General features: G+C 57.1%; 1 protein-coding gene across 2 annotated transcripts in view; it reads right to left on the bottom strand.

Annotated features, from left to right (window-relative positions):
- Positions 1–8,043: 8,043 nt before the first annotated feature.
- Positions 8,044–26,472, bottom strand: part of ZFPM1 (zinc finger protein, FOG family member 1) — a 71,855-nt gene continuing 53,426 nt past the window's right edge. The window contains exons 4-10 of one of the 2 annotated variants that reach the window (XM_079759437.1): positions 25,719–25,852; positions 16,451–16,553; positions 14,476–14,685; positions 11,060–11,293; positions 10,712–10,807; positions 10,473–10,619; positions 8,044–10,338 (exon numbers count right to left, since the gene is read on the bottom strand). In XM_079759437.1, coding sequence (XP_079615563.1) covers positions 8,552–10,338; positions 10,473–10,619; positions 10,712–10,807; positions 11,060–11,293; positions 14,476–14,685; positions 16,451–16,553; positions 25,719–25,852 — 2,711 coding nt within the window. In that variant the 3' untranslated portion in view covers positions 8,044–8,551. The remainder of the gene's footprint in view (positions 10,339–10,472; positions 10,620–10,711; positions 10,808–11,059; positions 11,294–14,475; positions 14,686–16,450; positions 16,554–25,718; positions 25,853–26,472) is intronic. The other variant, XM_079759438.1, reaches the window with a different exon arrangement.

Here is a 26,472-nt window from a genome sequence, read left to right as displayed (position 1 = left end):
GCTCTCTGCTTAGCACATTTCATTCCACATACATTATCTTTTAATTGAAAGTTTATAAGCTCTTTAATCTTGCACATTGAGGCTGAAATAATGTACGCTTTTGTCGCTTTATTGAATAATGAATCTGTCACCTCCCAGATGACCACTGAACTTGCCTTTCATGGCAGGTTTGAGGGAGAGAGATAAGAGCATTTCACTCGCAATGCTGACAGAATGTGGCTTTAAGAAAAAGCATAGATGCCCTGGCCAGTGTGGCCCAGTTGGTTGGGCATCGTCCCAGGCACCAAGAGGTTGTCAGTTTGATTCCTGGTCTGGGCACATGCCTGGATTGTGGGTTTGATCCCTGGTGGGGATTGTGCAGGAGGCAGCCAATCAATGTTCAGCTCTCACATCGATGTTTCTCTCTTTCTCCCTCTCCCATCCTCTCTCTCTTAAAATCAATAAAAATATTTGGAAAAGAAAAAGCACAGAAGAAATAATGAGCACTCTGAGGAACATTAGCCTTTGATGGCCTTGGCAAAATATTTCTTGTTGGTCCTCATCTGTGGTGCAAGGCCCATAAGGGGCTTCACTGACCGTCTTCCCACTGTCTCCAGCCATTTCTCAGTGCCAGGTGTAATAATAATAAATGCAGGCTTTGTCTTTAAGGAACCTTTTGTTTGGTACAGGAGGTAAAAATCTGCACATAAATCACAATAATTCACGGGAGAAAGTTATAAGGCCCCTGGGTGAGTGTCCTGGGGCTGCCGTAACAAAGTACCACTCAGGTGGGTAGCTTAGCACAACAGAAATCTGTTCCCTCCGTGTTCTGGAGGCCAGAAGTCTGAGATCAACGTGTGGGCAGGGCCAGGCTCTCTCTGTAAGTTCCAGGGGAGGTTCCTTCTGCCTCTTCCAGCTTCTGTGGTGACCGACAGTCATTGGTGTTCCTTGGCTTGTGCCTGCGTGATTCCAGTCTCCGCCTCTGTCCTCACACGGAGTCCTCCCTGTGTGTGCCTGTGTCCTCTCCTCTTCTTGTGACACCAGCGATTGGATCAGGCCCACCCAAATCCAGTGTGACCTCATCTTAACCTGGTATGTGCAAACACCCTGTTTCCAAATAAGGCGTCCATGGGAAACAGACAGGCAGGTGCTCAGGAAGAAAGTAAAAAACATGATGTGGCTGCTGCTCAGGAGACCCTTGCAGGGCTCAGACCCTCCAAGGGGAGTTTTGGGTCCCCTCGGGCTGTGGCACCCCAGGCCTTGTCCCTCACGTTCAGTAGTGTCCTGCTGTGGGCTTATTTGCTCTTTACGTTGAGGTAATTTGTGCACAGTGAAACACACAATTACACCTCTACATAAGTTATCAACCTAAGACATCACTTTTATTTTGGTATTTGACTTTTAAAAAGTTTAAAGCCAGAAAGAGATATGTTGTTTTTTCTTTTTTTGTTAATCCTCACCCGAGGACATTTTTCCATTGCTTTTCAGAGAGAGTGGAAGCGGTGGTGGTGGTGGTGGGGGGGGGGGGGGGGGGGGGGGGGGGCGGAGGGAGATGGGGAGAAAAACATCGATGTGAGAGAGACACATCAATTGGTTGCCTCCCATACACGCTCCCACCAGGACTGGGGATGGAGCCTGCAACCCACGTGCCCTTGACCGGGAATAAAACCCGAGATCCTTTGCTGCATGGGTTCTCTAACCATTGAGCAACGCTGGCCAGGGTGAGAAATGGTTTTTTATGTTCCCGTGCTTCCTTTCATTATATGGACCCCAGTTCCCACTGGTGTCATGTCCTTTCATCCTGAGGCACATCTTTTATTTATTTATTTATTTATTTATTTATTTATTTATTTTTATGGCACTTCCTGCATTTTCTTTTCTTTTTTTAAAAAATTTCTTTATTGATTAAGGTGTCACATATTTGTCCTCATCCCCCCATTCCCATCCCACACCCCTCCCCACGGATGCCCCAACCCCCTGTTGTCCTTAACCATTGGTTAGGCTCGTATGCATGCACACAAGTCCTTTGGTTGATCTCTCCCCGCTACCCTCACCCTCCCCTACCCTCCCTCTGAGGCCCGACAGTCCGATCGATGCCTCCTTGTTTTTGGGTCTGTTCTTGTTCATCAGTCTATGTTGTTCATCATTTCCCCTAGATGAGTGAGATCATGTGTTACTAGAAATATACTTATAAGAACCGAATGTGAGACGAGCAATAATAGTTATGCTGACAGGCAAATGAATCAGTCTGTAGTGAGTTTCTTTCTGGACCAACAGTTCTTTTGAGACCCAATTTCAATGTCCACCAGTTCCTTATGTGTACATGTCGGCACTGACTTTTCAGCTCTGGATGGTGGACAGATGGTGGTAATGCAGGTCCGACTCCCTCTGGTTTGGTCTCGCCCGGACCCAGGGGCGCGGCCTCACCTGGACTCAGGGGTGAGGCACTTCTTTTAACTTGGTGACAAATTTGCTTGCTACTCTTGTTTATCTTAAAATGACTATTCTGCTCCTATTCTTGAAGGATATTTTTGCTGAATGTTGAATTCTGGGTTGACTGTTACTTCTTTTAGTCCTTTAAAAATTATATTTCGTTGTCTTCTGGACTCCATTATTTTCTGACAATAGCTCAGCTGTCATTCTCATTGTTTCCTATATTTTAATGTCTTTTATCTTCAGGTGAGTGAATCTTACCCATTTATGGTTTTGTGAGATCCTGCATTGTCATTTGAAAGATATTGGCTCATTGAGTCATGCAGAGCTTCCAGAGTGACATCGTTCATCACACAACATAGAAAAATCCACATTCATTAATATTGCCACTGATCTCACCAGAAAAGTCTTTAAGGAGAAGCTGTTGAGCAGACCATGATGAATACAAGATTCCCCAAATTCTAATTTTCACGTGAAAGCTCCAATTTTCACAGTGGCAACAAATACTGTCACCTGTTTCCCTCAAAGGAACAGGCTGTTTATTTTCTAGAAAGGGTCTACCCAATACACAAGTCTGAATATGCACAGTCTTTTTGTTATTCATTGTTCACATCAGACAAAGATGTTCCCTGAAAATATCAGGGAGTTCAAATTGCAACTCAACCCCCCAAGGCTGTCCTCAAAGGCAGCCAGCACACACTTTCCTGTTCCTCACAGGGCATTCAAAAGACTGTGCTCACCCTGGCCGGGCGCTCAGTTGGTTGGGGCACGGTCCCGTACTCAGGGTTGTGGGTTTGATTCCGGTCACTACACATTACAGGGGACCACCGATCAATGTTTCTCTCCCATCGGTATTTCTCTTTCTCTTCCTTCCTCTGTCTCAAAAAATAAAAATGAAATAAAATCAATAAAACAATCCTTATCTTTGGGTAAGGATTTTTAAAAAAGAGACAGTGGTCAACGGTGGAAATTTATTACAATTAAAAATTTTACAGTTTCCTCAAGGGCATTCTTAACCAACGTGTGGGCAGAGAGGGGCACTGCCACACCTGGTACAGCTGCCTCACTTGTGCCAAGGCCCACTTGTCATACCCACTGTGGCTTCTGTGACATTCATGCAAAGATGGATCAAAACAGGATCTTGCAGGCCCTCTGAAAGGATCTTAGGGCTTTGAAGGGTCCCTTGAAGCCCCCTCTGAGAACTGCTGATGTAAAAGCACATGGAGGGGGGTGTGTGTGTCCCCTTTTCCTTTCCACCCTGTCCTCTTTGGGCAGCTGAAGTGCCCAGCTGGTTGGCGAGGCCCCGTGGGTGTGGCCCTGCTTTGGGGGGCTGCAGCTCTACGCCTCCAGCCGGGCTCTGGGTCAAGCACAGAGCATCCTGGGGAGCTCCTCTCTGCTTCTCAGCGCCCTTACCCCCCGCCCCCAATCCATCTGCCCTGCCTCTGCAGGGCTGTTACCTTTGAAATGACCAGGAATGGAGTTGGATGAGGGTTGGATGCAGCTCCGGTTACACTCCATTGACGTGGGTCTCAAAGGTCTGGAAGGTGAGCTCAGGCCCCTCTCCCCAGGGGGCGCTAGGACTGAACTCTGCCCACCCAGGATTTGAGACATCTTTCTTCCAATTGCTCTCCCTCAGGGAGCCCTGAGGGCAGGGGTCCTCAAACTTTTTAAACAGGGGGCCAGTTCACTGTCCCTCAGACTGTTGGAGGGCCGGCCTATAGTTTTTTAAAAAAAACTATGAACAAATTCCTATGCACACTGCACATATCTTATTTTGAAGTAAAAAAAACAAAACGGCAAAAACACCCGCCTGTGGCCCGCGGCCCGTAGTTTGAGGACGCCTGCCCTAGGGGAGTGGATTGAGCCTGGCTCTCAGGTTCAGATATGCACACCACCCATGGATGTGCAAAGTACAGCTGGCTTCTTCTCATGCCCCGGGGGCGGCCAGCCAGTCTGCCAGGGCCCTGCTGGGCTTTGCACGTGCTTGTCCCTCTGGAGTCGCCTCTCCGCCTCCAGGTCATCTGGTTAGCACCCTCAGTTCCCCTGTGCCGTGTAAGAACACAGATTCATACGTTCCGGGGCTTAGGACATGGTCAGCTTCGGGGCCATTATTCCACCAATCACACTGTCCCTTGGAGCTTTTTATATCCTTGCTACCTGTGTTTGAACCCACAGTCAGGCCTGCACCTTCGTGCACTTGATTTTCCACTCAGCGTCATTAGTCACTGCTTGGTCAGGAACGCACCCAAAGTCTAACACTGCTGGGGGATCCCCCGCGGGGCATTAATGGGCGGAAACAAATTTGTGGCCCCTCAAACCAGCTTTTAGGAGAGGTGCTCCGTGGCCAGGAGGACTGTGGTTGTTTCCTTTGGAGTTTGTGTTCTGGGATGGAAAGGGCGGCCACACTCTATACCAGTACATACAGGGTGTCTTTCCATGTTTGGGGCTGGTTACCCCTGGCTATTCTGGGCACTGGTGTCGTCAAGGCTTGTCTGTGTCTTTGATGAAGGGCAGAAAACTATCAGGACGAGTGTCCAGGACACGGGGGTGGCCAACCACATACTCTGCGAAGGGGAAGCAGTGGTCTAGTCACCCCCGCCAGGTCGCAAGATCCAGTCCCCTTCCTGCTTGTCCCTGCCCCAGCTGACAAGCATTCCTCAGCAGGGGAACCTCCCCTCCCTCCATCCGTACCCGCTAGAAAGATGCCAAGAGTCTGTGCTCCTGTTGTGTGGGTATTTCTCCACCTTGTTAGTGAAGAATCTGCTGGGAGCTGATTAAACACAGGTGCTCAGGCCCGGCCTGTTTCAGCCCCCAGGGGAGCACTGGAAGGTGGATTCCTCACCAGTTCAGGTGATGCATATGCAGCCATCTGGGAGAAGAGGGCTCTTGGGACCTGGGACCAACTGCATTTCAGAGAACCTTTCTCCTAAGTTGTCCCCATCAGCGAGGTGGCTGTTAGACAAAGGGAGAGAGGCCTGATTTGACAGGGCTGGAAGGACATGCAGGCCAACCCTGCTATCCTAAGCGGTCACCATTGAGAGCCCTGGGGAGGGCAGGTCTCTGAGCCTGGCTGGGGCCCTGGCACAGAGGAGATCCCGGTTGCAGCCCGGTGGTGGCCATGGGCGAGGCAGTCTGGGCCAGGTGTGCACTTGGCTTCAGTGCTCCCAGAGGTCCTCATGGGGTGGGGGCTGTTGCAGCAAGTTGCACCCCCTCTGAGCCTGCTGCCCCTTCCATAAGAACAGTGACAGGACAGGCCTTACCTCAGGTGTTGTGGAAGCAGTTTGATTACCCCTGGGCACCTGCTGGGACTCTGCCTGGGGAGCCCCCTGACTTCTCTATGTTCCCTTCATCCTGGGCTGACCCCAATCTGGACCCCTCTTGCCCTGGCTGGTCATTTCTGCTGCTCCTTCCCTTTCTGTGGAAATTGACTCATTTCCAAGCTCTGTAAGGTCGTCGATCTCCATGCCCTCCTGAGGCCCCTCCTGGGTGTGATGGGCCACCTTCCATCCCCCCTTGCCCCCTCCCATTCCCTCCTTCTGTGTCCTCAGGAGACAAAGGGCCTGAAGGCTTGGCCAGTAAGCAGCGTGCGCGTGCGTGCGAGGAAAGCAGGCGTTGACCCTGGCTTGCTGGCCCACATAAATGAGTTGCTGCTGACCCCTGGTGCCAGGAATGTTCACCTGCAGCGATTCCTGGAGCTAGGCTGTCCCCAGGGGTGTGTGGGTGAGCAGCACTGTGGATGGCAATGATCTGGGTGTGGACTGGTCATTTAGTACCATCACAGGACTCTGGGACAGTGGCCGCAGCAGGTGGTGATGGTGGCAGGTTCTGGTGTAGGTGGTGGAGTTGCTGGGTGGGGGGCTTGAGGAGGCAGGGTCTGCTGATGGAGTCTGTGGTGTGGGAAACCCAGGGTCTGAGAAGGGGGCAGGAGAGTATTTAGCCCTACCCTGGGGGGCGGACGGCGGATAGTGAGGGGGCAAGGGACCCAGTTGTAGGGCCCTTAATGAGTTGTGTGGTGCTGCCCTAGAACCTCCAAGCTGAGCCACCTCTCCAGGCCTGGGTGAGGGCAGTAGGCTACAGAGCCCAGGACTTCCCTGGTGACAAGGCCAGCAGTTCAGGTCTGGGTCAGGGGTCGGCTCTGCCTACTGAACTGAGCTCTCAGAAGGGGCTGAACAACCATTGAGCACATCCCCAAGCACATTTACAGGTATGAAACAGGCTATTTTCTGTATGGCACTGTCTTCCATTCACATCTGCCCTCCTGTGGTCACTTCATGTAGGGTTGGGGGTGTGGCTCTTGAGGAGGGGTAAAGATGTTGGACAATGGTCTCCCCCATCTAATGAGTCTGTGTTGTGTTCTCTCCGCCCCCCCAACCCCCCCAGCCCCATTGAGCATCTAAGCCATATCCCTGATGTTCCCCAGCATCTTTTAATATTTTTTATTTTAAAGTATATACACAGCAAAATTCACTGTTAGGTTTAATTTTTTGAGAACAGTGTGAGGACATCAGAGTGTCTCCCTTCATTCAGTGGTCTAGCTCAGAGGCAGAGCTTCCTGAACGTTCCTTGCAAATTAATGCAGAACAATGCAAAGGAGGAGCAGGGCCGAGGGTCTGTGTGCCTCTCCCACCCCACCCCAGGAGGGCTGAGGCCAGGTTGGTCTTTTAGAGGACAGGCCTCTATAAGAAAGACAGCTTGGCTCCCATGGGACACTCCCCCAACCCTTTCCTGGAGCCCAGGCCCCTAACGGTATGGGAATCCTGACTGTCTGGTGGCCTTGGCCAAGTGATCCTGTCTGGTCAAGCCCTGGTACTCAGGACTAGCTTGGAGCAAGCAGGAGGTATGTGTTTGGCTCTTGCCTGTGGATGATGCCATGGAGACTGTTCTTGTCCAAATACAGGCTTGTTATGTTAGCCTGTCTCTTCTGTGGGGCTGGGTGGGAGGGAAATTTGCCTTGAGCCTAGAGAGTGAGTCTGGGTGGGTGGGTGGCAGGAAGATGGAGAAAGGTCAAAGGTCAGAGTTCACATTTATCCACTGTAGGTCGCTGAGTGAAACTGTGTTTGTTACTTCAAGCAAAGTTGGAAAGGGCTGATGGTGTGTTTTTTGGCAGGGACACCAGGCTGGAAAGTGGCCCAGTTACCCTGATGCCAAATGGCAAAGGCATGGCTAGACTCTGCTTGGGTTGGCCTAACATTGTCCAGTCCAGCCATGGCACAAGCAACCCCCACAGAACCAGATCAGACTCGGGGTGGGGTACCCCTGTTCCTTATCCCCACTGCAGCCACCACAGGTGCCATGCTACACCTAGTTCAGGATTTGGTCCCCCTGGTACCAGAGTCATGGTGTCCTCTCCCCTGTCCACCTTCTCCTTTGGTGCCTATTCACTGCCCCTTCTCTCCCACCAGCGTTGGTAACAACAGGGCCTCATGCTCCCCAAGATGCTCCCATCCCTCGAACCTTGGTGGCCTGTGACTAGATGGGTGACACCCAGGTCCCTGGAACCAAGCGGGGTGGGAAGACTATCAGCTGGGTAGGATTAAGCCCTGTCTCTTTGGTGTCTGGTGGCCAAAGCAGAGCTTCTGGTTGGATCCTGTGGGGGAGGGGATGGGCCAGCAGTGGGCCTAGGAGTTCCAGTTCTCCCTGTGCCCCAAGTGGGTACAGAGCTGGCAGGGCAGCAATTCTGTGTGTGTGGTTGCATCAGACTGACCTGGAGCTTGGTCCAGCTCTTAGGACCACTAACGTGTCTCTGGCAGGGGGCCTGGTCACTGCAGACTGCAGTGGCCTGTGTGTATGCTGGACGTGGTGGTGGTGGGCCTCTAGGTGCTTGGTTCACAGAGTGCCTAAGATGCTGGCCAGTGTGCACCCCACCCTGCAGGGCCCTCTGCTTAGAGAACTAGGCTGCTTCATCACTCCACTCATCAAACTGAACTTCTTTATTAAGTGCCAAGGATCCAGGCGGGTGCTGCCACCTGCAGTCCCCTCTGCTGAGGCCTGTGCTTGGTGCGTTTCCCAGGAGCCAGAGTCTCCACCAGCCTGGGACCTGGGGGTGATTCCGTCTTTAGGAGCGGCAGGCCGGCAGGCCCTGGCTCCTGGGGAGCAGCGGGCGTGTGAAGCGGTTTCCAGTTTGTAGTGTGGCCACCGGTCACTTCACGTGCTCGGCGGCGTGCGAGGAACAGTAATACTTCTTGTGGGCGATGAAGGTGGACAGGCTGCTGAACTTGATGTTGCACAGGCGGCAGTACCTGTGGTTGCCGTTGGGCAGGGAGGTCGGCGTCCCCTTGCTGGGGGTCTGGACGCCCTTGTCCGAGTGGGAAGGAGGCGTCGGTGGGGCTGAAGGCGGGCCGGGCCGGGGACTGCCGTCTGGAGGGCCGGTGGGTGGCTCCTGGCCGTTAAGGCCATCGCGGGGGGCAGCGGGGGAGGGCGTCCGGGCCTCTGCGCCGGGGCCCGGGCCAGTCAGGGGCTTGCCCAGCAGCAGGCCGTGCGCCAGGCGCAAGTGCTCGACGAGGTCCCCATGAACCAGGCCGTTCGGGGGGCAGTAGGGGCACACGACGGCGGGATCCTCGGGGGCGCGCGGGCGCCGCGGCGCGGCGGGGCACGAGAACTTCTTGTGCGCCAGGTAGGCCTCGAGGCTGTGGAAGCTCACGCGGCAGGCCGTGCACTCGTGGTAGTCGGCCAGGGCGGGCAGCACGGGCGCGGGGCCGGGCACGGGCGCGGCGGAGGCCTGGCGCCGCGGCTTTTTGCTCAGGTCGATGGGGCCCTCCGATAGGTCCGGCCCGTTTCCGCTTCCGGGCCGCGGCGACGGCGAAGCGGAAGGCTCGGGAGCCGGGGCTTGCGCGGGCTGGGCGGGGCCTGGGGCTGCTGGGGCGGGGCTGGCCGCCTGCAGCTCGTAGAGCTTCCGGCGTCTGCGCGTGCGCACGGGAGGCAGCGCCGGGGCGGGGATTCCGGGGGTTCCTGGGGGTGCGGCGGGAGCGGGCCGTCGCGGCGGCGGGTCGTGGCGCGAGGCGCAGTAGTAACGCTTGTGCACCATGTAGGTCTCATGGCGGCTGAAGCGAATGTTGCAGGCCTCGCACAGCGTCCGTCGGGGGTCGTCGTCCTCGTCCGCCCCGCTGCCCGGGCTTGGGCTGCCCTCACTGCCCCGGCCGCCGCCGGTCTCTGCCTCGGGCGTGGTCGCGCCCCCCGCCTGCTCCTCGCGCGCCCCGGGGCCTGGCGACGAACTTGGCTTGTCGGGTTCAGCGGGCGGCGGGGCGGGGGGCGCGCGCACAGGGGTGGGGGGCGCCTTGGGCCTGCGGGCGGGGGGCCCATCGTCTGGCGCGCGGCGGCCGGAGCAGTAGAGGCGCTTGTGCACGTAGAAGTTGCTGACGTTGTTGAAGGTGATGTCGCACTCAAAGCATGTAGCGCCTTTGGGGGCCCCCGCGAGTAGGCCGGCTGGCGCCCCCGCGCCCACCCCCACCTGCAGCCTGCTGTGCACCAGCTCGGACATCTTGGCCAGGATCTCCGAGGCTGGGGGCGCGGCGGGGAACTGTGGCAGGAAGAGCGCACCAGGGCCTGGGCTGGAGCCGGGTGTGGGGCTGGGCAGCTCAGCCTTGACCCGGGCGGGAGCGGAGCTGGGTGGTGAGGGTGTCCGCGACGAGGGGGCTGGGGGCCCTGGCTCCACCTCGGGCTCCTCCGCCGCCTCTACCTTGATGCTCCTGGGCGCTGCAGGGGGCTCGCTGCTGCCCCCGTTCTGGGGGGCTGTTCTGGCCTCTCCATTGGTGGCCTCGCCCAGGGCTTTCCTGTCCGGTCCTGGTGATGAGGTGGACCCCAGTCCCAGGTCGGAGGAGGCCAGGGAGCCGTGGAGGGCTGTGAGCTGCTGGAAGCCGGGTAGACTGTCTGCAGGGAGACCCCAAAGGCCACACTTCAGGGCTAGAGCAGGACCTGCCTGGGCCAGACCTGAGGAAGGGGCAGGGTGGGAAGGGAGAGCTGGGCTGGGCAGAGGTGGTCAAGGGCCAAGACCGAATTGACCCTCTCGCTGTCTCATGGACTAGCCCTCTCCCCAGCCCTCAGAGGGGGCCCCTGGGCCTCACCTGGCGGGAGCTTGGCCGAGGGGTGCCCGACCCCTGGCGAGTAGATCTCAGCCTTGGAGCCTGGCTGGCAGACCATGTGGTTGGTTACCAGGTGGCTGTAGAGGATGTCCCTTGTGGTGGAGATGAAGCCACAGCTGTGGCAGACACCTGCAGATGGTCTGTGGTGTCAGGGCCCTGGAGCCAATGGGCTCCACAGACACCCCCTGACCTGCTTCCTGCCCCCTTCCCAGCCTGCTTACCGCTCTGTGTGTCTGTGTGCACCTTGAGGTGCCGCTCGCAGTTGGCCTTGGTGGTGAAGGCCGACAGGCAGATGAGACACACGAAGGGGCGCTCGCCTGGAACACAGGGCCCAGTGAGGGGCCGTGACATGGGCTGTGTGTGGAGGGCTCTTCAAGCCTCCCAGGACCCCGGCCAGGGCCCAGCCCTGAGCTGACCATCCAGACAGCCACAGATGGGCTTCATGCCCTGGGAGCTGTGGGAGGCTGTGTGGTATGGTGGGAGGACCACACAGGCGCATCTGTCGCCTGGGCGCAGTGGGCACGCTATCATCGAGCAGGCGGGGGTCCTGAGGGGGCGTGGAGCCTCACCGCTGTGGCTGCGCATGTGGATCTCCAGGGAGCTGGCGCTGGGGCAGCTTTTGCGGCACTGAGGGAAGGGGCAGACACGCTCGTTGGGGTATGGCTCCTTGGGCTTCTCGTCAGCGGCGGCTGTGGCAGGGGAGCCGGCACTCTGGCGGCTGGCACAGTAGTACAGGAGGTGAGCTTGCAGGTTCCGCTCACTGCGGTACCAGATGCCGCAGTCCTTGCAGGGGAAGACATCTTCTGTGGGGCAAGAGGTGTGGGTGAAGCCTGAGGGGACATTCCGGAAGCAAGAGGGGCCGCCTGTAACCCAGGGCCAGGCAGTGGACTCTGCCAAGTGAGGGCTCTGCCCTGGCTGTCTCTGGCGTCTTCCTGCTTTAAGCAGTAGGTTTGTGACCTGGTCTTCCTCCTCCCATCACTGCTGCCCTTTCTTATCTGTCCTTTTATAACCCGGGGTGCCCTCTCTATGGGTTTCCAGGATGCCCTCCAGGCTGCCTTCCAACAGTGAGCCCCATAAGGAGATGCTGTGGCCTCATGGGGTGTTCATGGGAGGAGCATGGGCATGCTAGTGGACACCTGTAGGAGTGAGACTAGGGTCCAGGATGTGGTTGTGTCAGTTATTCAGTGGGGGTGACCATGTACAGGCGAGGAAGGTGGGCAAGTGTGTGCAGGTGCATTTGTGCTGGTAAGGGGGCTGTGAGGGATGGTGTGGACCCTGTGCTGGTAGAGGATGAAACAGGTGTGTGCATGTGAACAGGTGTGTGAGTGGCCAGGCACATAGGTACCAGGTGCACGAATCCCCTGCACTCAGGCACCAGGATGAGAGTTGAATGTGGCTCTGGGTGGCTTCTGGGGTAGGGGTGGGCAGGAAGTGAAACCAGGAGCTGCAAGAAAGAGGAGCCCTTTCTGTCCCTGTGTTACCCCCTGCCCCCCACAGGTGGATGGTTCCACATCAGTTACTGACTGAATGGTCACAGTTGAATCCACCAAATTTACCACAAATAAGCTGCCTCTGATTTTTCAGTTTATAGGAGTTTGGGTCGCAGGGCTGATTTTTCCAGCAGGTGAAGATTTCTCTGATGGATGCTTCACCTGTTCTCTGGTTCTCAGTGTGTTTTTATAGAGGAATTTAAAGGAATATTCCGTTGGTCTGCCCCTGCTGTGGCCAGCTGCCTCTTGGCTGAAGATGGTCAGGGGAGGGCTTGTTCTGCACCTTGATTTAGAGGAGGGATGAGGGCCCTGGGGTTCCTGATCACCTGGTTCTCCTTCTGCAGGTTAGGATGTGTTTCTCAGCCTGGCTTCTCTGATGTTTGTCCTGGGTCCCGAACTATTGCACAGGTGCTCCTCCTCCACCCAGGAGGCTGCCAGGTTTCCCATTTCCCCCACTTCCCTTAAGGAATTTAGTACCTGTGTGGGTGAGGTGGCCACCCTCGTGCCCCCGACCTGCAGTTTTTCTGGTTCTGTTCCCTTCCTACTGTGTTTACTCTGCTTTTCAAGCTCCCTTTTATTTGGGGGTCAAGGCAGCTCTCTTCTGTATCAGCTGAGGCCTTGACCCGAGATGGGAACCTGAGGCCACCAGTGTTTAAAAATGTATTTGCAAGGTCAGTGCTGGAGACTGTGCCGCTGGCCTCAGAGTCAAGAGAGGGGTCAGAGCGTTGGAGGCCAGTTTAAGCCACAGCAACCCAGGGCTGACCACAGGTGGGCTGACCAGTGGTCAAGTCCTGGGTGGGCACAGCCCAAGTAACTTGCACAAACACCTCGAGGGTGGTATTGCCGTTATCCCCACTTAATAGGTGAGGAAACTTCCCAGAGTGGTGGAGTCTCAAGAATTAAACTGGGGCCCTGGCCAGCTCAGTTGGTTAGAGCCATAAGCCAGTGTTGCGGGTTCAATCCCTGGTCAGGGCACACACAAAAATCAACCAATGAATGCATAAATAAGTGGAACAATAAATCGATTCTCTCTCCCCCTTCCTCTCTCTCAAAATCAATAATTAAAAAAACAACACAAACTAAACTGGGACACAGCAGACACCACCGCCCTCAGCAGACACCCTCCCCCCCCCAACTCTAGTGTCCACAGTCCTGTCTCTCCCTGGGAGTCTCATCCTGCCCCAGGGCTCCCCAGGGAGCTTGTGGAGCTCCGACTGTGCCCTGAGCCCCACCACACGTTTCCCAGCCACCTAGGGGTCAGGATGCTCAGCAGAGTCTCCTCACTGACTCCCCTGTCAGCAACGGTGCAGACCAACATCCACCTAGCCAGCCACACCGAAGTTCCTGGCCTCTTGATTGCTGCCGCCTCCTCCTCACCCACCTAACTGTAGCTGGCTGGTCCCTGTGGGCTCCAATGTCCCATCAGGCTGTACCTTAGCTGCATCCACTTGCATCAAATGACCTTTGACTTGCTCAAAAGCTTCCTCTTACAGTTTTGCAACCCCACAGTTACCACCCAGCAGCCAGGGTGATTTTAAAACCAGATTGGATCACACCCTTTGCTGTTTAAAGCCTCTAGTGAGCTCTCATTGCTCTGAGAAAAAATCCCATTCTTGCCTGGAACCACCCGCAGAGATTTGCCCAGTTTGCGCTTGGCGCACTGCCAGGCTCCAACCACAGTGACCACCTCCTGGGCCTTGGTGGGTGCCCACTCAGCTGCTCTTCCCTGGCATGCAGGTCCAAACCTAACTGTTCTTAAGTCTGAGCAACTTTCCCAGGCACCCCAATAAAGTAGCCCTGCTACTGTCTGACCACGTCATTGCCCTCCTTCCTGGGATGTACCCTCCACCGCTGCCACCACCTCCAAGTAAGGTCACCTCTCTGGTGTATGGGTCCTTTCAGGGCTGGCCAGCGCCCTACCTCGGTGATCCTGGTGCCTCCACTGCTTGGTTCAGTGTGGATATTAAACAAGTATTTGCGGAATGTGTGAAACCTACTTAACTCTCACAGCAACTCTCCGAGGCTTAGTGTGTGCTGAGAAGTGGGGGCAGTGCCAGTGTTTAGTGGGCAGGGCCAGGGGTGGCCCACATGCCAGCGGAGGCTGAGAAACAGAAACCTGCTCTGCTCCAAAGAGGGAGGCGTGGGCTCAGGTTTGTGCTTGTTTCCTGGGCCCTGAGGACCCTGCTGCCTCTGCCCCAGCTAGGTGCACGCTGCTGCCCCGCCTCCCTGCAGCCTGCTCAGGGCTGCCCCATCACTATACGTGAGCCAACCTTGTTGCTCTCATGAGCTGGCTGCAGCCTGGAGCCCCTCTCCCTCCTGGAGCCCCTCTTTCAAGCTCCCCGTGCATGTCTACTGCAGCACACTTCCTCCTCTGCTCAGATCCAGTGGTCACAGATCTTGTAGATCTTGAGCTCCTCAGTACCACCTGCAGCCCTGCGCCTGGGGACTGTGCTGGTCCTCCCATGCCCCTGGGGTGGCCCGAGGGTGGTACTCACTGTTGATGACTGCTGTGGCCAGGATGGATGCCATGCCGGCTTGCTGGGGCAGGAGCTGGATGTCAGTGTGTGAGGGAGCCAGGCACTCAGGCTCTGCAGGCTCCTTCTTCACAGGGTGGTTAGGGGTGCTGTGAGGCTCGGCTGCGAGGAGCACGCTCAGCAGTCCCCCTGCTGGCACTGGCTTGGTGAGCCTGCACCAGAGGGCTCCATCTGCAGGGGTAAGGGCACCGTGATGGGAGGACCAGCAGCTCCAGGCCCACCACAGCAGCTCTGGAAAGACTCCCCTCTTATCTTCTCGAGCCCCTCATCTTAGAGACCAGTTTTGAAACCCAGGATGGGGGATGGAGCCAAGGCCACTGTTAGGGAGTGACCAGGCCTGGTGCACAGCTGTGGCTGGTTGGTTTCCACAAGTCGTCCTGCATCTGTGGGGCACCTGGGTGGTCCCCCAGGCCTACCCAGGCCTGCCTTGGGCTTTCTTGCCCTTAGCTGAGCCCACTGAGTGGAACTTGAGGGTACCAGCAGAGCTTCTCGGTTTTCCAGGAGAGGGTTGGCATGTAGGACAGGTGGCAGAGTGCCTGGTAGCCACTGGGCCAGGCCCTGGACAGGCAAGCCTGCTCCATTCAACTCTGCTGGTGCACTGTTCTCAAGGTGGCCTGCAGGGGGCAGCCTTATCCAACAGGACCCTGGCGAGCTGCCCGATAATCCACCTCCAGTGTCCAGCACAAGGCTACTAGCTGCAAGGACCCTTGTCCTGCCTGGACAGACACCGGTGGCCGGAGCCCTGCTGACCAGGCTGAGAAGAAGGGTAGGCCAAGTAGTGCTAACTGACCCACGTCCTGGCTGGGTGTATAGTCTCATGGCTGACTACTTACTGCCAAGACCCAGCTCTCTCCTCTAGCTGCTTTCTGGGTCCTTAGAGTACCCCTTGGTGGGGAGGAGGGGCCAGGGTTCTCTCCCCGCTGTGGATGGGGAAACTGAGGTACAGAGGGTGAAGCGTTGGGACCAGGTGCATGGTTGACTGCAGGGCAGGGTGGAAAGCCCAGGTCCCCAAATGCTGAGCCCAGCATTCGTTCTGTACCCCTGGCAGCCCCCAGGTGGGTAGGGGCTGGGCTGAGGAGCTGGTCACAGGACTGTTGCTTATCTTCAATGGCCTTTGGCTCTGTCTGGAAATCAAAGCCACCCTCAGGATGGAGCTCTCCCTCCACTGGGTGTTCAGCCAAATGTGCCGTGTGCTCAGGAGGTGGTGGTGAGGGTGACACCCCCCGAACATTTTAGCAAAACGGGGAATGAGGTACGTTTCCTGTGGTCAGTCGGTGCACAGCCTTCCTGGCTGGTCATGTGGCAAACAGCCCTTGCTGTCTGTAGAAGTCACGAGTATGTCTCCACATTCTCCCCTGGGACCTGAGCCTCATCTGTAATGGGGTGGGGGGCGGGGTCCACACCACCCTGACCCTCACACACTGGAAGCCATGCCACACTTCCCTCAGGAATAAGACCACTCAGGGCAGGCAGGGCTGTGGTGATGGAGATGGTAGCCCCTGCATCTGCCTGGCCTGAACTCTGAATTGAGAAGGTGAGGGGGGCAAGGACCCCCATGTTGTTCTCCCTCCTCCCCACCCAGGCTCTGCCTCCAGGGACCCTCCCTCCAGAAGGTGCAGGGAGGCAGGAGTGGCCAAAATGCACAGGCAGGTCCAGCTGGCACCTGTTGCTGGGTCCTGGCCTCCCTGGCCTGGGCTCCTCCGCTGCCCTGGAGGTATCCCAGAGGTCCTGAGAGCGGTCCTGGCTTCCTGAGACCCTGCTCCCCCATCCAGGGCAGGCATCTGTGCGACCCCCGATGGCTGTTAAGCAGGGTGCTAGGGGTGTGGTGGTCAGTCCCTTGGCCCGGCCCAGAGCAGGCTGATTTCCCTTTAAGAGCCAGCCCTGGGAGAGGACCTCCACCTTCCGGAAGGCAGAGAGGGAAGCGCCAGATACCAACCCTTCCTGTGGATCTCCACATTGGCCTCAGCCTCCGTCAGGGCCCGGGGCAGTGTCCTCAGCCAGCATGCTTCGTCCTCCAGCAGCAGGGTCAGGGCCGGGCTCTGGGGGGGCAGAAAGGAGGGGTCAGCAAGGACAGAGCACGGGAAGAGCCCAGCTAGGGGTTCTCCACGGGGCACATGCGGGGAAGCCCAAGAGACCACCTGGTAGGATGGCTGGACCAGGCTGTGGGCCTATTCCTTGTCAAATGCTGTGCTAGTGACACCTCTCAGAGCTCAGGAGCTGGGTTCTCGAGGAAACTGAAGTCCAGAGAGATCAAGCAACATATCCAAGGTCACATAGGCAGCCAGTGACAGGGAATTCACACACAGACCTGTGTTCTCTCCTCACCACCCCATCCCCATCTTAGCAGGCTGCTGGGTGCTTTCGTGAAACCCACGGGGTGCATGGGGCTGCACCAGGCACAGGCTCCTCCCACATGGGCCCCCAGTATCCGGAAGGAAAGAGTCCTGGATTAGGCTCTCAAGGCTGCTGTCCGCTGGGCTTCGGAGGGGGTGGCCTGATTTCCGGAGCCCGGCTAAGCAGAGGAAACACGTGTCCCCTGTCCCAATGCAGCCTGTGCCTGGAAACGGCTGGCCGGGGATCGGCCGCCTGCAGCCCCACTCTGTGGCCCAGCTCTTGGTTACACATGGGGTTGTGGTGCAGACCCATGGCTGGCTGGTGGGCAGGGCAGAACCGTGGCCCTTTTTGCCTGAAGAAGTGGGTGTGCGCCTTGACCGGTTTTGCTAAGTGGATAGAGCGTTGGCCTGCAAACTGAAAGGTCCCAGATTTGATTCCTGTCAAGGGCATGTACCTTGGTTGCGGGCACATCCCCAGGAGGAGATGTGCAGGAGGCAGCTGATTGATGTTTCTCTCTCATCGATGTTTCTAACTCTCTATCCCTCTCCCTTCCTCTCTGTAAAAGATCAATAAAATATATTAAAAAAAAAAAAGAAGAAGAAGAAGTGGGTGTGACTGCTGCTGCCCTTGGGCCTCAGCCCCAGCACTGGACCCCGGTTCTGGGATCCTCTTCCTGGAGGTCCCCAAGCTTAGCAAATGAGTCCCATATGGAAAGTTATGGCACGTCAACATTTAGGTACTTTTTGTTTTATGCAAATAAATGCCTTTTACGTAGAAACTGAGCACCAGGACCTTTAAGAATCAGTGTCACTTGCTGTCACCTGAAAATGCTACCACCGAGACAGCAGTGGTTTTGTGCACATGGCAGATGGTGGGTATGCTGCCATGGTGGGATGCCCAGGGCAGGACATGGTGTGTGGGATGTCCTCTGATGGGTTCCGGACACCTCCACGCCGGGTCTGAGCCCACGCCACTCTCCTGGGCTTTGGCTGTGGGGGCCCCAGGGGCTCCAGAGCTGGGCATTGGGATCCAGTCCAGGCCTGACCTTCCCACTGTGACCTTGGGCAGGGCATCGCCCCTTTGACTACCTCTGCATCTTGTCCCCACCCTGTGGCAGACTCAGGGACCCTGCGAGATCAGGCCAGTGTGCCGGCACCCCCGGTAAGAACTCCCAGCCAGGTCGGAGCACCCTGGTCATGGAACAGGTGAGCAGAGAATAGCTGGCCAGTGGGTCAGGGCGAGCCCCACCTGTCCCAGTACCACGAAGCCCTCCCTGGGCCTTGGCCTCTCTCTGCAAATGGGTGATGCCCCTCCTGATTGGAACTGTGGCCTGAGCCTGCTTGCTCACTCTGGACCCATTCTTGCCCTGCCACCTGCTTGCAGGGCATGTCGCACCCGTGACTCAGTTTCCCGTAGGGCAGTGATGGCGAACCTATGACACGCGTGTCAGCACTGACACGCGTAGCCATTTCTGATGACACGCGGCCGCATGCCGAGGATGAAACATTTGCTGCTCCTGAGGATGAAACATTTGCGACTAGAGTCTTGGAGTTAGTTTTTTCCTCAAAGTGACACACTACCCGAGTTATGTTCAGTTTTTTGGCGAAGTTTGACACACCAAGCTCAAAAGGTTGCCCATCACTGCCCTAGGGCATTGGGAAGAAGCAATCTGTGTGAAGCCCTCCTTTGGAACAGTGCCTGTCTGGTATGTGACCAGCACATGGCAAACAAGCCCCTACCACTATCACCCTTGCTTAAGCATTCCTTTTGGCCAAAAGGACACACCAAGTAGCAGTTGTGCCTCTGGGGCCAGGAGGCTGGGGTCCACTGGGGATTTGTTTTATGCAAATAAATGCCTTTGCTAAATAAATGCAATTGCTCAATGGCAACTTGGGGTGGGCATCTCCACCAACGAGCCTGCTTTCCGGCAGGCTGTGGCAGGCAGCTCCCTCCTTTTGACACCTGGTGATTCCGACCCTGCAGAGCAGGGGTGGGAGCTGGGTGCCAGCTAGGGGTCCCGGCTGGCTGGGGAGGTCTGCTGAGGCTACAGCAGGGGGTCAGGCCTCGGGCAAAGTAGAATGGATGGGGGGTGCTGGCACAGTGGTGGGTGAACCAGCGGCAAGGCAGAGGCTGGGTCTCCTTGAGTCTCTAATGAATATTAATGAGTAGAGGAGGGTGAAAAAAAATTAATCTGCCTGATCCTCCGATGGGTGCTGCGGTAACGATATGAAATCTAATTATTCGTCCCAATATTTCTAAACCCTCACACTGAGACTGACAGCCTCCCGGTCGGTTTAATGCTTATCACTCTCAGGAGCGCGTGTTCGCAGCATGATAAAAACCCTCGCGCTCAGCTTTGCTGACGCTGCAGAACCCCTAATTTTCCATGTACGTTCTGAGCTGACGGACGGACGGCAGTGGCGCCATGTCCCCGGCCAGCTTTGTGCCTTCTGCCCAGCGCAGCCCATCTCTGTGTCCCAGTGGGTACTGAGCACCTGCGCTTGGTGGCTGCCCTGGCTGGGCTGGGTGACAGCCCCAGTCTGTGAGGGCACGTGAGGAGGGAGGGAATGCAGGGGCCTCAAGGGGGCTCTGTCCTGTACCCTACACCCGATTCCCAGGAAGAGATGGGTCAGGAGATCCAGAGCTTTATGACTGACTTTCACCCCCACACTCCCTCAGCCCTTAACACCAAGGTGGGCTGGTCCCCCACTTAAATGGGGAAGGCTGGAAAAGGGGGGGGCACAACCACCTGAGTGGCAGCACATGCCTGCACTTGGCTCCGAGGGGTGCAGGGACCCCTGGCTCTTGGAGAGTGTAGCATGGCCTTGCCCAGCCTGCCCTTATCCCACCCCCCCAGCCAGCCCTGAGCCAGCCCCTAGCCCTGTGCCAGGCAGCTGGACCTCCATGTCTGCTGGCTGCAGCCTGAAGGCCACCTCCCTGCCCCCGGGAGCACGCTGAGCCCCGGGTGAGGGGCAAATTTCAGTCCACTTCCCCTGTGGAGGGGCTGACATAACACGGGGCTGCCCCTTTTCCCTTCCTTTTTCCTACTGTATTCTCCCCAATTCGAGCAGCCTCGGAACAGAAGCCCTTTTCTCTGGTGATGAAGCCGCTGGGCAGAGACAGGCCCCCTGCTTAGCCTGCCTTGCCTGTGGGCACGGGGAGCAAGCTTGGGGGGGGGGGGCTATTCACAACTTCCCCCTGGCCCTCCAGCCCAAACTAACAGAGTCGTGTGTACCACCAGCTGCTTTTCCTCCATGGGTGCCCCCAGGCTGGGTGCCCAGTCTGGGTCTAGCTCGCTCTCAGCCCTGTCAGGAGCCAGGGAGAAGCCCTGCCTGCCCTGCCTGCAGCCCCGCAGGGCTGCCCCTGTCCCTCCCTCCCGGCTCCAGGGCGGCCCCACCCAGCCCCAGGATAACGGGCGGCCACTTTAAATTCTCTGGGTGCATCTGAGAACACTCCTTGTTTCCCCAACAAAGAGGTCAGTGTCTGGAGTCTGTGCCCACCGATAACCATCAGAAACCCTATCTCCGCCGCATCCGCTGTGACAACTTTATCTGAGGCTGTTCCCAAACCTCTCGCAGTGCTTCTCATGAAGCCGCATGGAGGGTGAGGTGGGGGCCCTGTTCTGGGGGAGGGTGGCCTGGCACAGGGAGCAGACAGCCCTGCAGAAGGTCAGCAGGGCCACTGGCCCTCCCCCAGGTTACCACAGGCAGGTTCCTGAGAGGGCAGAACTGGGGCAGGCCAGGGTGGGCTCTGACTGGGCCCCCCCCCCCAACTTCAGTCCTCAGTCCTTCAGCCCATCCTGAGAAGCCCCGCCCACGTCCCCAGCTCACCTTGCCAGAGGCAATGGCCTTTCAGTCCTCAGGCCCCTGTCTCCCCAGATTCTGTGAAGAACCCATTTCACAGGAGAGGAGACTAAGGCCCACAGAGGTTAATGGCACCCAAGGCCATGGGAGGGGTGGTGGTGGTGGTGGTGGTGGCTTCTGCACCTAGGATTATAACCCAGGTATGCATGATCTCCATTGAATCACTGCAGCTTTTTCATTCATTCATTCATTCATTCATTCACTCATTCAGCAAATAGTCCCGAATGAATGCGGGCATGCTTTGTGCCAGGTGCAGGGGCACCATGAACAGAACATGCAGTCCTCGATGTCTCAGCAGGATGCTGGAGTGGAAAGGCCAGCAAGAAAGAAGCCGTGGAGGCTGGAAGGGAAAGTGCTGGAGGAACAGGACAAGGCTGAGAAGGGCTGAGGCCTGGTCGGGGCAGGAGTGGGTGTGGGCAGCTGTAGCCAGGACAGTGGGTGAGGCCTGGAGGGGTGAGGAGGAGCACTGTGTGGGCATCAGTGGGAATGGGACTTGGAGGAGGCAGACAATAGGGGAGGGGACAATAGTCTTTCTGGTGTGGTGGGAGGGGTCCTGGGTCTTTGACACCAGCTGAGTCCTCCTCCTGGGTCCCCTGGAGGCCAGTCTGGGTTGACTCTGTAGCTGGAGCCCCTTCTTTTTTTAAAAAAAATTAAAAAAATATATATTTTATTGATTTTTGACAGAGAGGAAGGGAGAGGGATAGAGAGTCAGAAATATCAATGAGAGAGAAACATCGATCAGCTGCCTCCTGAACACCTCATACTGGGGATGTGCCCGCAACCAAGGTACATGCCCTCGATCCTTCAGTCCGCAAGCCGACGCTCCATCCACTGAGCCAAACCGGTTAGGGCTGGAGCCCCTTCTTGCCGATAGCACCTCCCATACCCTGTGGCACTTTCCCAGCTCCCACAACTGGAGGTAGGGAAACTGAGGCATGGAGAGGAAGGGTGCCAGGGACTCAGGAAGGCCAGCAGCAGGTCTCCTGTCTGGAGCTTGTCTCCAGGACACCCCACAAAGCCCTCTTCCCTACCCCGGTGTTCCAGCCAAGCCCAGACCTGAGCATCCCCTCGGGGCTGTCCCATGCGGAGCCAGGGGCCAAGCTGGCTGGGCCCTCGCTCTGCTGGCTGTTGGCTCCGTGGAGCCGGCTGAATGTGGCCCCCACGGATATGTCCACTCAGAGCCCGAATGTGACCTTGTTTGGAAAAAGGGTCTTTGCAGATGTGATTGAATTAAGGATAGCCCAGATGAAATCATCCTGGATTATCCATGTGGGTCTTAAATCCAATGACAAAGGGAGAAGAAGAGGCAGAGGTGGGACTGATACATCTCCAAGCCAAGGAACCCCAAGGATCACCAGCAGCTGAGGAGAGGCCTGGAATGCTTTCTTCCTCAGAGACCCCAGAAGAAACCAGCCCTGCCATCCCCTGGCCTCAGAACTAGGAGAGATTATAATTCTGCTTAAGACACCAGGTTGTGGCACTTTGTTACAGCAGCCACGGGAAACTCTTGCATTCTGGGGCCCTCTCTGAACTCAGTTTCCCCACCTGTACAATAGGGTTAGTTGGAGCAGCTGCCTCATGGCCAAAGTGAGTTAACAGTGCCAGGGTAAAGCTCTAGTCCAGGGCCTGACCATCATGGTCCTAGGGACCTGTTGGCACCCCAGGTCTGGGCCAGGCTACCCCTCAGTAATGTGGGAAGGGGAAGGGAGCAGCAGAGCCACAGGGCATTTCCTGTGAGGTCCCATGGGCTGCTGGGTATACTGAGCAGAGGACAATGAGCTGCGATGCCTGGAACAGGTTCCTGGGAGCAGCAGGGACATGGACAGGCCCACGGGCTGGCAAGTAAGGAGGCAGTGGTGGGGCAGGGACGTGGGCAGGCATAGCTGGCAGGCCAGCTCCAGGGCTGCCTTGCTGTGCCCAGATCTTAGTGGGTAGGAACCGCCTGCTGTCAGGGTGTGTCCACAACATGTCCAGGTGGGAACATGGAGGCTGGACAGCCGCAGCCAGCAGCACCTGGCGCCGGGGGGAAGAAGCCGCCCTGACGTGGAATGCTGGGACATTTCAGCAGGTGCACTAAGCCGGATGCAGGGCAGCTTGCAGTGCCTCCCCACCTGGTAAAGAACCCACAGCTCCCCACGCCCGGGTTTGGTGTCCCAGACGTCAGGGGAAAGCAGTGCAGTGATGGGCAGGGGGCATTCTTCCCTATGACAAACAAATGTAAATGAGAATCAAAGAGGGAGAGAGGGGATCACCAGGAGTGTACCCAGGCACCCTGCCTCAGCCACCCCCCCCCCCCCCCCCCCCCCGCCCAAGGCTTCTGGCCAGGGCTTTTCCTGTTGTGAGGTTTGGCTCTGCCATGGCAGTGACCCCTGATGCCAGCCTTTGAGGCTTCCTGCATGGAGAGCCGCTCAGAGCCAAGGGCCCCAGCCCCATCTCCATCTCCATCTCCAGGTGAAGGACCACCCTCTGCACTGATCAGAGGGCCACATGGTAGGTCAGGGCCCAGAGGGTCCCACTTCAACCTCTCAGGCAGGGTCTTTCCCCAGTGAACCTGTTGCCCTGCTTGGCAGCTATGGGGTCCCTCCCAGGTCTCACTGATGTTGTGATGGGGTTATAGCTAAAGTGGGTGAGCCCTGGACACAGATGGGCCAAGCTCAGGGTGAACGTTTGTTCATTTGCTCATTTGCTCATTCATTCATTTATCCACCCATCCATCTATCTATCATGCATTTATCTACCCATCCACCATCCACTCATCCACCTCTCCACCCATCCATCCATCCATCCATCCATCCATCCACCCACCATCCACCCTGAACATTTCTTTTGTACTGACTGCAAATTTTAGAGCTGGCTGGGCCTCCAAGCCCTTGGTTCCAACAGTGGAAACTGCTGCTGGATCAGGGAGGGACCTGCCTGAACTCACACAGCAGGTTGGTGCCAGAACCAACTCTTAATCCCAAACCAGGCTCTGTGCCCTCTGTGTCCTTCCTAAAGCTCCCACCCCCAGGGTCCGGCCACCCGGTCCCCTCTCCACCTTGCAAGAAGCCCCTGCACTCCCAGCAGGAAAGGGCCAATACACCCCTTCGGCGCCCCTCCCCCCTTACCCCCTTCCCCCTCTTGAAAGAGTGAACACCGCCTGGCGGCTGATAGGATGATCTGGGGCAGGAGGTGCTTGGGGGAGAGAACTGGGACCCATCAGCTGAGCTCGATAAGGGGCCCGCTGAAACGTTAGCAAAAATATTTAGACAATAAATGAAGTATCAGAAAGGCTCGCGTATCTTTAAGAAATCAATCATCTTGTACGTTGCGTCTGGACACTCGGCGCCAAGGCAGAGATAGTGCCTGCTGGGAAGATAAGGGTTAATCAAGGATTTAATTCTGTGGGAGATAAAGCTGCAGGGAAGAGCAGGCGAGGCTCCTTCCTCCCTGGGCTCCTCCGCAAGAGCCTCAAAGGTTGCCTGCTTCTCTGGTGCTCGCTCCCTCACTCCCCTCGGACATTATCTCTGCCTGGAGAGCGTTTCCAGCCTCGTGCCAAGTCTCCCCAGGCTGACCTGTGCCCTAGGCCCCAGGAGGACAAAACTTCCAGAGAGGAGCTGCAGGTGGGAGGGGAGGTGCCCCGTCTCCGGACTCCTCAGCCCTGTCCTTATGGAGCCTGAAGGGGTCTCTAGGGTTGGGCAGACATGGGTTCCAATTCTCCCTCTGCTATTTGATCTGGATGGCTTTGGAAAGCCACTTAACCCTCATCTGTAGAACAGGGGCAGCAATCCTAGGGGACGGGGAGGAAACGAGGTGTTGTGTGTAAGCATGGGCACACAGCACCGTGTGGGGAGAGAGTTTGAAACACACCTGTCCACCTTGGGAGGGGTTGATTATCCCCAGGAAGGAGCACAGGAGAGAGGTGCAGACTCCATTCAGAACATGCTGAGACCCTAGGCCCTCAGCCACCCTGCCTTTGTCCTGTCACTGCTCATAGGTTTTCTTTACACTTTGAGAGTTCAGAGACCAGAGACACAGAGCTCCCAGCCCACCCCCTCCTCCTTCCAACTATTAACTGCCTCCCAGCAGCCTAACCTCTGAAGAGTCAACTGCTGCTTGGATGACTCCAGTGACAGGAAGCTCATTGCCTCCAGAGACTGCGCTAAACACCACAGCCTCTATCCCACTGTGAAGCCCAAATCAGGCTCCTTCCACAAAGCCGAAGCCATCCTGGAGTTTCCGCTGTTTCCTCCTTGGCTGGGGCCAGAGGACAAGAGGACCATCCCCGCCGCAGGGCTGCTGGCTCTGTGCCCACGGAGCCCTGCCCTGTGGTAGGCCCTGTGGCTCACTTCTTCTTTCCCTGCCCAGCTACCCTGGTGCTTTTCTCATCTGGGGGAGGGTGCTGCCCAGGCGGGGATTCTCAGTTAAAGAGGGAGATGAGCAAGTGTGATGAGGTGCTGGGACACTCAGGCACCACAGGTGCCCTCTCCTTGTCCTCAGAGGGACCCACAGGGACAAAACCAGAATGAATCTCTTGCTTTCTGCTGCAGTTGTCCCCAAGTGCCCAGAAAGCCACTTGGTTTACCATCAGGAGGGCCCTGCCCATAAAGTCCTGGGGGAGGGGGGTGATGTCCCTGACTTGCTCCCAGCCACATGGCCACACACAGGGTCCAGCCCTACCACTGGGCTCCTTTTGTTGCTTCCTCCTCTTGAAAGCCCTTCTCCTTCTCTGCCTCACCACCTTCTACTCCTCCATTAAGGGCTCCTTAAAAACCCTTCCTCCAGGAAGCCTCCCTTGGGGGCTCTGGTCTCTGAACTCTCCAGGAAGCCCTCCTTGTGCTCTCAGGCAGTTAATGCTCCCTGCCCTCCTGGTCCCAATACCCACATCTTCTGATGTATTTCACACGCAGTGGTGGGAGCTCCCGGACTGGCTCAGGGGGCCTAAGGGGCCTGTGCTCTGGGTGGGATGCTTCCGTGGCTGCTGCCCTGTGGCCAGAGGGTGGGCTAGCCGTGGTTGGGGCTCCTTACCGGTTCTGCCTGCCTGGGGGATGAGGCTCTGCTCTGGACGCTCCCGTGGAATGGGCCCCAGGATAGGCCCTCAGCAAGGCTGCGTCGAGCCCGCACACACCTCTGCCCATCTTGCAGGACCTGCTCCAGCTCGTCTGTGGGGAGAGACATCAGAGGTGTGAGGAGCGTCAGCCATGGTGACCGCCCAGCCCTGCTGCCTGCCCAGGTCCAGCCTACCTCTGCGGCCTCAGCCCTCCAGAAGCAGTCGGGGGGGGGGGCTGCAGGGCAGAGGAGGGAGTACTGCCCTGTGGGCTAGGCCTGAGTTACAGGGATGTTGGCTGGTGCCTGCTTCAGGGGCCGGGCCAGCCCCTGTGGCAAGACCTTTCCTGGAGACAATGGGCTGCAGAGAGAGGACAATGAGGCGTGCCTTCAGCTGGATTTGAGCAGGCAGGTGCATTGCTTGGGGTGTATGGCTGCCCTGTCAGGGACATGTGTGGCCTCAGAACCAGAGCCGCTGTATCAGGAACACACATGGCCGTGTCAGGGACATCTGTGACCCTCATGCAGCCCAGGGGGGCATTGACGAAGCTGCTTGTACCCAGGATGCATCCATGGATGGGCACAGAGCAGAGGATGATGATGATGAGACCCACCCCCATCCCATTGCATTGTCCTCCCAGCCCCTTCCCATGGGCAGAATCCCTGAATCTGCACAGCTGGCTTGTGAGGGCAGCTATAGACATGCTGGGTCTTGGTTTCCTCGTCGATAAGATGG

The sequence above is a fragment of the Cnephaeus nilssonii genome (genome assembly GCF_951640355.1).
Source record: "Cnephaeus nilssonii genome assembly, chromosome: 20".
Classification (NCBI taxonomy): Eukaryota; Metazoa; Chordata; class Mammalia; order Chiroptera; family Vespertilionidae; genus Cnephaeus; species Cnephaeus nilssonii.
Note: the sequence above shows the minus strand (reverse complement) of the source record. Positions and strands in the feature narration are given on the sequence as shown.